General features: G+C 50.3%; 1 protein-coding gene across 2 annotated transcripts in view; it reads left to right on the plus strand.

Annotated features, from left to right (window-relative positions):
* The window catches only part of adgra3 (adhesion G protein-coupled receptor A3), a 28,117-nt gene extending 20,539 nt beyond the window's left edge, over positions 1-7,578 (plus strand). For both annotated transcript variants that reach the window (XM_056442752.1, XM_056442753.1), the window contains 12 exons: positions 120-284; positions 792-993; positions 1,116-1,265; positions 1,718-1,876; positions 2,185-2,352; positions 2,774-2,981; positions 3,100-3,308; positions 3,436-3,560; positions 3,918-4,041; positions 4,498-4,643; positions 5,086-5,181; positions 5,837-7,578. In XM_056442752.1, coding sequence (XP_056298727.1) covers positions 120-284; positions 792-993; positions 1,116-1,265; positions 1,718-1,876; positions 2,185-2,352; positions 2,774-2,981; positions 3,100-3,308; positions 3,436-3,560; positions 3,918-4,041; positions 4,498-4,643; positions 5,086-5,181; positions 5,837-7,295 — 3,211 coding nt within the window. In that variant the 3' untranslated portion in view covers positions 7,296-7,578. The remainder of the gene's footprint in view (positions 1-119; positions 285-791; positions 994-1,115; positions 1,266-1,717; positions 1,877-2,184; positions 2,353-2,773; positions 2,982-3,099; positions 3,309-3,435; positions 3,561-3,917; positions 4,042-4,497; positions 4,644-5,085; positions 5,182-5,836) is intronic.
* The last annotated feature ends 4,656 nt before the right edge of the window (positions 7,579-12,234 follow it).

The following is a 12,234-nucleotide window of genomic DNA, read 5'->3' on the forward strand; positions in this document are numbered from 1 at the left end:
AGAATTACACTTTTTTTAACAGCTAGACTTCCGTCGTGTAAAAAACGGAAAGCACCGTTGTCGAGCTTTTTGTGTTCACGTCAGTGATTTGGAATTTCTCCTCCATGTTTCCCCATCAGCGCCTTGACCATCTCAAACATTCAGCCTGGGTTCACCGGGAACTGGGAGTGCCGAGTCAAGACGAGCCGTGGCAACACCACCAGGACCGTCCACATCGTCGTGTTGGAGAGTTCCGCCGAGTACTGTGCCCCTGAACGCGTCTCCAACAACAAGGGAGAGTTCAAGTGAGTGCACACAGTGACACAAAAGCAGACGCAGAGCGCCTCCTTCAGCACCGAGCGCAACTCCATGTCATGGCAAAGTCTGAACTTTGTTACATTTGATGTCATTAAAAAGAGTTGTATTTCACCTGGGCCCACACCCAGTGAAAGAGCCTTAATGGGCATTTTAGAAACTAAATTACCTCAGACAACAGGAGCTAATTTACCAAATTGAATAGATAAGTTAATACATAGATCCACTCTCAAAGTGAATGTACAACTATCAACCAACACCTATATTTTAAACGGTTACATGGACAGCATTCTGTCATGTCAAGCGCTGTAGCCCCCTCTTGTGGTCAAACATATAAATTACTTCAAGGCTTTATCCATAATCTGTAAACGACTCTGTTGCCGTTATCCACATCGTGGCTCACGTGACGCAAAGTAAGAAGACGATAAGAACGTAGCGTGAGCCAGTAAACGAGGAATAGAAACAGCGGCACACGGTTTGATTGGGGCTTCTTCCAGGTGGCCGCGCACCCTGGCAGGGATCCGAGCCTACCTCCCCTGCAACAGACTGCCATCGAGCGCAGGCACCTACTCGGGCGGCCCGGGCGAAGAGCAGCGGGCGTGGCGCTACTGTGACCGCAAGGGGCTGTGGACGGAGGAGGACTATTCCCACTGCCAGTTCCAGAAGGACGTCACGAGGTTTCTATACGTCATCAACCAGGTCCGTCTTGACTCAACGCATTTTTTTAATGTCTGTAAACTCCTTTCACCGAGTTCGCCTCCTCCCGCCCGTCTCTCTTTGCTCGGACCGTTTCAATTGCTCCCCCTGAATCCTTCCGCCAGATGCCCCTGAACGAGAGCAACGTGGTGGCCAGGGCTCGGCGGCTGTTGGTGTACACGATCGACGCGGCCAACTTCTCAGACAAGATGGACATTATCTTCGTGGCTGAGATGATCGAGAAGTTCGGCAAGTTTGTCGAGAGGTTTAAAGACGTAAGTGCCATCGGAGCTGCTCCTCGCGTCTGTGAACACTTTACGAGCTTATGTTCGCCGCGACGCGTGCATTTGGTGCATCGTCTCGTTCACGGGCAAATGGATTATTGCTCGCCAGCTGTTTTGTCGTCATGTCGTTTAACGAGAAAAGACGTCTTCAGCACAGCTGAAGGCCAACGAGCAGAAACGCTTTCCACGGGAAAGGAGCTCCTAGCATGTTGCAACTGCTGGAGGCAAGCGGCATTATAGTTTGAAAGCATATTAAAAAGTTCTGCTTGAAATGTGTTTCCAATCGTCACGTAGCCACGAGTCTCCCTCTAGCCAGCGTTTAAGGCTGAGCATGTTCACGTCAAGTGATTTAGAATAGAAGCCGCCGCGTGGAGCGAGCTCCTGGCTGTCGGATCTGCGTGTGCATTCGCTCAAGTCGACCTTTTCTTCCCCCCGTCACGCAGCTGGCCGAGGTGATGGTCAGCATGGCCAGTAACTTGATGCTGGCCGATGAGAGGGTGCTCTGGACGGCTCAGCGGGAAGCCATGGCCTGCTCCCGCATCATCGCCTGCCTCCAGAAGATCGCCGTGTACCGCATGGCCACGGTGCAAATCCTCTCCCTGGTTAGTCCCGTCACCACCGTGGGCCCCGATTGTTGCGCAATGACCAGTGCAGGCAGCGCTTTGACAGATTATGCAGACATTATTTGAAAGGAATATGCAAACTCGGGAAACGGGCTCTAGCCGACCTGTGATGGGGGAAAAAAAACGGACTCTGCCGGCCGTAGATTGGTGGTGCTGTGTGTCACGCCGCACCATCCAAACATCAAGTTTCATGAAAAGGAATCGTACTATTGTTGTCAATTCCACTTCACATGTGACAGATTTATTTTAAAATGAGTCCAATTTCACACTTCCTGTTGTCCTTCCAGACGTCCCCCAACATAGCACTGGAGGTTCACGTTGTCAGGGCCAATGACTGGAACGGCATGACCTGCATGCTGTACCAGAGGCCCAGCCCCGAGCGCACACCGGGACAGGACCGCCAACTCGCCTTCAAATGCAACACAACCAGCTCCTTCTCCAGCATCCTTCTCAAGGTCAGCCTCCTCCCGGAGATAATCCCAACGTGTCAGCAGGTTGTTTTGGTTGATGTTTTTAGTGTGGTTGGTGGTTTTGATCGCAGCAAAGACGTATAATAAAAGTAAACTAGAACGGGCACTCGGGAGAGCGCATACATTCGCCGCAGCCACTTTTTTGGTACCTTTTCATGACCTTGACCTTTGACCCGATCGATCCCCAAATCTAATCAAATGGTCCCCGGATAATAACCAATCATCCCACCAAATTCCATGCGATTCGGTTTAATACTTTTTGAGTTATGCGAATAACACGCATACAAATAAATACACAGCGATCAAAACATAACCTTCCGCATTCTCGAACGCGAAGGTAATCAACATGACGATTGTTAAAATGTGGAATGGTTGGATTTTTCCCGTGTATCTTTTGTCCCTATAGAGCACCATTGTGGAGGCTTCCCTGCAGCTTCCCCAGTCCCTCTTTACCCAGGCTGCGCTCCCCGGGCAGGCAGAGGACACGGTCTACAAGCTCCATCTACTGGGCCTCCGCAACGGCAAGTTCTTTCCCTCCACCAGCAACTCCTCCCAGCTGGCCGACAGTGGGAAGAGGAGGAGTGTCGCCGCCCCGGTCATCATGGCCATGATCGGTGAGTCGAAACGTTTCAGCGTCGACCTTTCGAGGGGAAACCTGAAAGTACCACGGGCGCATCACGCAGCCAAAACCAGAACCAAACAGCCGTTTGTCCCTTTTGTGATTTCCATCAGAGGGCATGTCCCTGCGCGTCCTGAGGACGCCCGTTAACGTTACCCTGCGTCGGTTTGCCCGCGGCTCAGATGCCGTGTCCGCCCGCTGGAACGTCAGCCTGGTGGGAGGCCACGGAGGATGGCAAAGCGACGGCTGCCGCATTCTGGGCCATCACGACAACTTCACCACCATATCGTGCAACTCTCTGGGGAACTACGGTCTGCTGATGGTCGGTTGGGCTGGTTCTTGTGTTCATTGCATGACATGTGACGGTGATGAGCATCCGTAAAGATGGCGTGCGTCATGGATTTTGTTTTTAAATGTAACCCGAGGATGTCTCGCCTCCCGTCATGCAGGACCTCAGCAGCGTGGACTATTTCTCTCCAAGCATCCAGCCCCTGCACCCAGTCATCTATGCCACGACTATCATCCTACTTATCAGCCTGCTCACCATTATCATCAGCTACATCTACCATCACAGGTAATTATTTAGCCTTAATTGATTATAATTATTTTGGCTTTTGTTTATTATCTTTATTTATGTTTTCCTGGGACAAATGCATGTGCCATCTTTCATGTTCACATTGCTGTAAATGTGTCATCCCCAAACATATTCTCAGTTTCCCATAAAGGACTGTCTCACTATCAGTAAGATATGCCTTCAGGATAGGAATATATAAGCATTTATGCTTCTACCTATACCTTTTCAGTCTCTCTGTTTTGTTTGTTATATAGAATAATATTTTATTGCAATGATTGACTGAATAAAAGTACACAGCAACAATACATACCACGTTTGTCCTTGCTTTTAAACTCTGATTGGTTTCTGTGACCTCAGGTCTGTCCGCGTGAGCCGCAAGTTTTGGCACATGTTGGTCAACCTCTGCTTCCACATCTCCCTCACCTGCGGGGTGTTTGTCGGCGGCATAAATCAAACGCGATATGCAAGCGTGTGCCAAGCGGTGAGTGTACACCTCCGGGGGTCCTCCAACTCTCCTGCGGTGCTTCCCGTGTTTTCAAGGGGGAAAAAATATAATGTCGGGAAAAGCTGTGTTCAGTGTGCTCGTAAAAAGAGATGTGGAAACACAATAAGAGATGCATAGAAAGATTGTTTCCATGTCTGGAGGCCATCCCGCAACTCATGGCGTGTCGTGCCGAGACACATTTCATACTCGGGTTTCATTGCACAAAGTACCTGGGTGAAAGAGGTTGGCAGATAACTTTTTGTTTATTTATTTAATTCTCTGGCATATCTCCATAATCAATTAAAGAAATGCTCAAAGGCCATCATGCCGTTTTGAAATACGCATCCCATCATTTTTAATGGTTAAGTTTAACAACTGGTGCATTCTATCATCAGAGATTGATTGCAGTTGTTTTCTTTTGCGTCAGATCTATAATGATTCGATCTCTCCTAGGTGGGCATCTTGCTGCACTATTCCACTCTGGCCACCGCACTGTGGGTGGGCGTGACTGCGCGCAACATTTACAAACAGTTGACGCGCAAGGCTAAGCGCTACGAAGAGCTGGACGAACCTCCACCCCCACCGCGGCCCATGCTCAGGTACGACGCCGCCACTCGTCGCATGTTCTTCGCCGGGGGAGGCAACGTGTGCCTTGCGCTTTGAAACGCGGCGGTGAAACTGCAGGCAGTTCCTGTGGCTCTTCAAACTAAACACTGCAAAAGGGGAGGAGCTTCCTCCCAGTTGGAGCGTGCTGCTGCTGCATCCACTTCTCACCTTCTGCAAGCAGAGAAGTGAACGAACCAGAGGTTAAACGTATGTCGTGCCGTCTTCTGTTTCTGCACGAGGGAGCAGCCGTGCACAACATGCTCTACGTGTGTGTGTGTGTGTGTGTGTGTTTGTTTGGTGAAACTGCCACACAGTGTCAGCGTAGAGACCTGGAATGCCGTCGGATCCCTGTGTGTGCAGTTGGTGCTCGGTTGTCATCCTACAAAACAGGAAGACTAAAGCAGAACCTCCCCCCCCCTGTGCTTTCTCCAAAAGGTTCTACTTAATCGGCGGAGGGATACCCATCATTGTCTGCGGGATCACTGCAGCAGCCAACATCAAAAACTACGGCAGCCGGACCAACGCACCATAGTAAGCGGCCCCTGTGTCTGATCCCAGAGCGTGAGCGGGATGCTTTGTCCGTATACGTGGTTAACAGCCTTTAAACGCTCTCGGGCCTGGACGCTTCTTCTTCTTTTTTACATTCTGTCCTCAGGAGGCGTTGGCTTTAGTTATCGACCGGCCAAGCTGCACTGCTTAGTAAATAATGGATATTTTTATAGGAGGAGTAGGAAAAGTTTATTCCCTGAAGTTGTGATAATGGTGGCCTATTAATGGTCTGTGCATCCAAGCAACAAGCAACTGCTGCCAGTTTACAGCGAGCCCCCCCCCCAACAGTAGCAGCTGGTGCAGTAGGCTGCCTAATTGAGAAGTCCGCACCTGTATCTGTCTTCAGTCTTTGGAGTTTAATTAATATCTCGCAAGCAGGACGAATGCAGCCCGTGTTATTAAAAGTAATGGGGCAGTAACTGTAAAAACGAAAAGGCAAAAGTTTATCCCTTTTTTTTAGGTTTCAAGTAAATAATGATGGACGAGAAAGATGAGGAGCTGTTGTGTTGTTTTTACTGAACACCGTTGGCAATGTTCCTTCTTTCCTTCGCGGGGAAAAAGGCCGTTAAAGGACATTTAAAGCCTCCGACGGTCCATAAAATGCCTGATTGGTCCCGTCTGTCTTTCCTCCTCCTAGTTGCTGGATGTCGTGGGAGCCCAGCATCGGGGCTTTCTACGGCCCAGTGGGATTCATCGTCTTTGTGGACTGCGTGTACTTCCTCAGCATCCTGCTGCAGCTGCGCCGCCACCCCGACCGCCGATACGAGCTCAAGGAGCCGAGCGAAGAGCAGCGGCACCTGGCCGCCTCCAACGGGGAGGCGGGGTCAGAAGGCCCCAGCAGCCACTGCCTCCCCCTGGTCCCGCAGCCTCACGAGGCCTCGTCCTCCGTGGCGTCCGCCCCCCACCCGGTGCCCCCGTCGGCCCTGGAGAACGAGCACACCTTCGCCGCCCAGCTGATGGGCGCGGCGGGGGCCTTGGGGCTGTACGCGGCCCTCTGGGTGTTCGGGGCCATGTCCGTATCCCAGGGCCACCCCTACAACCTGGCGTTCACCTGCCTGTTCGGGGTGGCGGCGCTGGCCCTGGGGGCGTTCATGGTGGCGCATCACTGCGTCAACAGGCAGGACATGAGGCGCCACTGGTCCCAGGCCTGCTGCTCCGGGAGGCGGGCCTACTCCGCGCAGGAGGACGTCCTCCTGCCCCCGCCGGGCGCGGCCACGGCGTCCACGGCGGGCTCGGCCAGCAAGGCGGACGGGGAGTCGACCAAGTGCGGCCACAGCAGCGGCGACTCGTCTTACACCAATAAGAGCGCGCCCAGCGGGCGCAACTCCGCCCACGGCAGCAAGCTGACCAATCTGCACGCCGAGGCGGCTCAGTGCAAGCCCGCCGCCGCCGCGCCGCCGACCGCCAACGGGGGGGCGGCGGCCGTTTTGGACACCAGCTTGACGGAGCATTCGCTGGACAATGAGATTAAGATGCACGTGGCGCCGGTCGAGGTGCAGTTCCGCCCGGTGAGCAACATCAACAACCCGGCGGCGGCCGCCAACGGGCACGCGGGGGGCAGGCACCACAAGAACCGGGCGCGGGCGCACAGGGCGAGCCGGCTGACGGTGCTGCGAGAGTACGCCTACGACGTCCCCACCAGCGTGGAGGGCAGCGTGCAGAGCGCCCCCCACAGGCGGCACCACCATTACGACATCGCCGCCCGCAACAGCCGCCGGGCGGCGTACATGGCGTACAGGGAGCGGCACCAGAGCCAGCAGCAGCAGGACAGCAGCGACAGCGCCAGCCTGCCGCGCCGCTCGCGCTACGCCGAGAAAGGAGGCGTTGGCGGCAGCAGCGTCATCGTCATCCCGGGGAACGGGACGGAGGCGGCCGAGGAGGCAGAGTGCGTGGCCCCCGCCGCCGCCGCCGGGTCGTGCTCGAGCAAAGAGGCCGGCGGCGCAGAACTGGAAGGCCAACCCAAGTCGTACGGGCTCAACCTCGTCAGCCAGGCCGGCGGCGCGGTCAAAGAGAACGGACACGCGGCGCCTTTAGTGAACTCGGAGAGCGCGGCCGGCGTCAAGACGGGCCTGTGGAAACATGAAACTACCGTGTAGCGACCGTTTCCGTGACGCGCTCTCACTTCAAACTGTGAAATGTCTTCTTTTTTTTCCTTTCCTTTTTTGATTGTACATTTATTTTACGAACAAGCAAATCATTACTGCCACTGAACTATCTTTGTCAATGTGTTTTTGTAAAATGTCTATTTTTATAACTTTCTAATTGTTCTGTACTGCATGGTCTGAGCTGTGTGCATATCATCACCCCGGGGACCCTTTAAAAAAAAAATGTTCTAGTTTGTCCCCACAATAATAATAAAAAAAACTTCTGTTCACAGAATTGAAGGTTTTTATTCTCGTGATAACACCCACCAGCTCATCAAAAGATGAGTCAGAGATGTTTGGTTTCCAAGCGCTACTCCTTGGTGACCTATATACGACACGCTGGTAATTGGGTTTTTGACTGACCTTCCGGTGACCTCGGGCTCCCCTCGCCTCTTCAGAGCGCCACTTTAATTGCACCTGGCTGGTGGCTTTGGGCTCTTCAGGTGTGTTCCTCCCGCCTGCTGGCAGATTTGATGAGTGCGCCGTGCATCTCGGGTTCCCGCCGACTCGATGCCCGGGCTGGGGATTGACAGCCGACTCTCAGAGCAGCTGCCACGACAGGAGCGAATAATGAGGAGAGCGTCTCCTTCCGTCTCCGACCTCTCGGCAGCCTGCAGCCGGACGTCGCTGTTGGCCAGCGAGCACAAAGTATGATTTGACTGCAGAGTATTCTCGCGATGGAGTCGTATGAATGCATCGGCCATGTGGGCTGAGCTCCAGTCTGACTTTTCAATAAGTAGGGCAAGTACATCCTAATAGTACTACATTGGATTAAATTGAAGTGGAGCTTTTCTTTTTTACTACTTTATACATTGGTGATTTAGTTCAGTGGTTGGCAACCTGGGGATCGACAAGGCAGGCGTGGGAACTCATTTTCGGAAGCCCCGTGAAAAAAGAGTACCCTCTCCAATATTATTAAATAAGGCAATTACTAGCTACTGAAACTGATATTCTCGTCTCCTCACAGCACGCCACTGACCATCATATTGAAAGAGGAAAGGGTCGTGCGGCAAATATATTCCCTTAATTTCCCACATTTTAGAAGCGACGAGTGGTCCCCGGCTCCCGCCTACCGATCGGCGTCATCTCGGTCGTAGAAGCTCCAACGGCTTAATAAAACACACATTTCACTCAGGCAGAGAATATATTGCCCAGCTATCTTGGATGTGACAAATTATAGTAAGACTTCTGAATTATGTAGAGTGCGGTTACTCCTCGATTAGTCGGCGCCTCGCTGGTCCCCTCGGGGGCACGAAAGAGTGATCTTCAAATAATTGCCGGGGTTCTTTAGCATTGCCATCTGTTGTGGAGTTCATCGAGGTTGTCAGCCGGGCAGAAATGACAATGCTGTTTGTGCTGTGTGTGTGTGTGTGTGGGGGGGCTCATCAGGGCAAATAAACTGATGGTATCTCGGCTTCAAGATCACAGGGACACCTTGGGCAGAAATCAATAATAAATTAAGATAAAACTAATCGAGTTATTCAGTTCTTAGTCTCAGACGGAAGTCTGAGGGTCAGATCACACATCCCAGAAATAATACATCAGAGAATCCCATTTCAAACAGCCAACGCATCATCCGCTGATAAAGTCTATTTTCAGATTACGTGATGATCCCTCCGTGAAGACTCTTTTTTTTTGTTCTCCTTTCCTTTTTGGTTTCAGCCAGTTTCCACTTAGTGCGCTCCGTGGAGCGTGGCTGAGCTCCATTCCTCACCGGGAGGCCCAGGGACGACCAGAGTCAGACAAGTGATGTGTTGTTTACATTTTCCAATCGCTGCTCGTGGCGCCCGGAGGAAGCAGCTGGCTCTGTTGCGGAAACTCGCCACTGGAATGAAGATTGATACCGTGGAGAGGGCGGAGCCGTCTGAATGTGTTGATTGTAATTAGGGGGCTTCTGGCCGTCCAGAGGAACCTCGATGTGTTTTATCTGCACTGCACTCATCGCCCAAAAGACCCTCCCAGGCCAGACGTAGAGATTAAAGCATTAATTAGCATCCGGGGTTTGTGATGATCGCTGTCAGAGTCGAGCAGCTGTCTGCCAAGATAATTGGTGAATTGACGTAGGTTGGTAAATTCCTTCGTTGGGAATGTTTGCCAACGAGGCAAAGTCACACCGGTGTCCATGTTGAGGTCAGGGCTTCTGCAAATGTTTGACCCCGAGCACCGAGTTAATCTCTTTGGGAGCTGTACACAGGTGTGTGTGTGTGTGTGTGTGGGGGGGGGGGTGTGTATGATAATTCCTGATTTGTATTCAGACATGTTTGACTTTAATTACAGGATAAAATAATATATGTATTGAAGAGTCAAATCAAAGTTCATGTCAGACCCATAAATATGTGTATGTTTAATAATTTAACAGCAATTATCTCCTAATTATTCCTATAATTATCATGTAAAATTATATCTTGGCTCCCTCTAATGCAGGGATTCCCAAAGTGTGGTGCGCGCACCCCTGGGGGTGCGCGAGCTGTCTCTAGGGGGTGCGCGAGAGGAAAAATGTAATGGCGGTCTAATGAGAGAGGGCGAGTGCAATCACTGGCACCGACAACTCACTGGCACCTCACTGGCAACTCACTGGCACCTCACTGGCACCTCACTGGCAACTCACTGGCACCTCACTGGCACCTCACTGGCAACTCACTGGCACCTCACTGGCACCTCAGTGGCACGTCTGTGGCAAGTGCCACAGACTTGCATAGATAATGTATTTTTTTAGACTTACTTAAAATATGCAATACGATATTGCTGTACAATACTGCTGTACTATATTGAATATTGTTTTGCTACTACTACGTTTCACTTCGTAATATATAACACTTATATACCGTGATATGTATAATGTACCCGCCTTTCTTTAATAATAAAAATATATAATTATTTTTTTTACCATGTCATACTGTTATACCTCCATGAAATTCTCCTTTGAGGAGATGCCACTGTTAGTCTAAAGTTTAAGCACTGGCACTCAGTGACACTTGCCGGCACTTGCCGGCACTTGCCATCAGTTGCCAGCAGTTGCCAGCAGATGCCACTACTAGTCAAAAAGTGCCACTACTAGTTAAAAAGTGCCACTACTAGTCAAAAAGTGCCAGCAGACGGAGCCGGACAGCGGAAGAAATCACTTTCATGATCACAGAATGGAGGAGCTGCGGTTTAGCTAGATAGATAGATAGATAGATAGATAGATAGATAGCTAAAATAGCTAGATACACAGATGGATATATATATATATATATAGTGTCTTTTTGTAGACACTTACTTACAATATGCGATAGTGCTGTACATTACTGCTGTACTATATTTAATATTGTTTTGCTTCTACTACGTTTCACTTCGTAATATATTGTAGCGACCCTGTGAAGTGGCTGTCAATCAAAGTGTGGCACTGTGCATGCTGGTCGAGGGGGCGTGCCTGTGATTGGCGGAGTAGAGGGGAGGCGGGGTTAACCTGTCGGAAAACGGGAGTTAAGGGTGGTTGACGGGAACCGTTGTTGTTGACTTTCGACCTGCTAAGCTGAGAGGAGCACGCTGTATGTGTTGGTGGATGCCCAATAAAGGGAGGATTAATAACGTCGTCCCGTCTCCGTGTCATCAGTGCCATAACGTCCGAGACGTTACAATATCATGGTATATAAGTGTAATAGATTACGAAGTGAAACGTAGTAGTAGCAAAACAATATTAAATATAGTACAGCAGTAATGTACAGCACTATCTTATTGCATATTGTCAGTAAGTGTCTACAAAAAGACACATTAATATATATATATTAATTAGTGTCTTTTATATATACACACACATCCATCTGTGTATCTAGCTATTTTAGCTATCTATCTATCTAGCTAAACCGCAGCTCCTCCATTCTGTGATCATGAAAGTGATTTCTTCCGCTGTCCGGCTCCGTCTGCTGGCACTTTTGACTAGTAGTGGCACTTTTAACTAGTAGTGGCACTTGGTAGTGGCACTTTAACTAGTAGTGGCATCTGCTGGCAACTGCTGGCAACTGCTGGCAACTGATGGCAAGTGCCGGCAAGTGTCACTGAGTGCCAGTGCTTAAACTTTAGACTAACAGTGGCATCTCCTCAAAGGAGAATTTCATGGAGGTATAACAGTATGACATGGTAAAAAATAATTATATATTTTATTATTAAAGAAAGGCGGGTACATTATACATATCATGGTATATAAGTGTTATATATTACGTAGTGAAACGTAGTAAGCAAACAATATTCAATATAGTACAGCAGTATTGTACAGCAATATCGTATTGCATATTTTAAGTAAGTCTAAAAAAATACATTATCTATGCAAGTCTGTGGCACTTGCCACAGACTTGCCAGTGAGGTGCCAGTGAGGTGCCAGTGAGGTGCCAGTGAGTTGTCGCTGAGTACTGGCACCGAGCGGCACTTGCCACAGACTTGCCACTGAGGTGCCACTGAGTGCCAGCGTCGCTAGGGGGATCTCGCCCCTACTGGGTCTAATAGTGTAAAAATTAATATTAAACATGCTCAGGGCTCTCAAGTGTCACGCATTGAGCGTGAGACTCAGTGGCGTCCCTAGGCTAAAAAACATCCGGGGCTAAAGCCCCGGATGTTTTTTTAATTAGCCCTGAATGTCAATAAAAAAATTAAAAAAAGATTTGGCACACATGTGGTTAACACCTCCAGGTCGCACGTGACGTCATTCACCCAAAACAGCGGAGTCAGACTGGCAGCAGGCGCACGTAACAGCAAGCTGCTGTCTGAGAGTGTTTCTATGTCTACAAATTTCGCTGCTTCACTCTTCTGGGCTAAGCCCAGCGCCGCCGCTCCCATAACGCGCATCTGCCGTGTTACGCGCTGACACATCCGCGCACACAGGTGAGCACACTCTCACTAGAAAAACTCACTAGCA

Source organism: Pseudoliparis swirei, chromosome 21, assembly GCF_029220125.1.
Source record: "Pseudoliparis swirei isolate HS2019 ecotype Mariana Trench chromosome 21, NWPU_hadal_v1, whole genome shotgun sequence".
Lineage (NCBI taxonomy): Eukaryota > Metazoa > Chordata > Actinopteri > Perciformes > Liparidae > Pseudoliparis > Pseudoliparis swirei.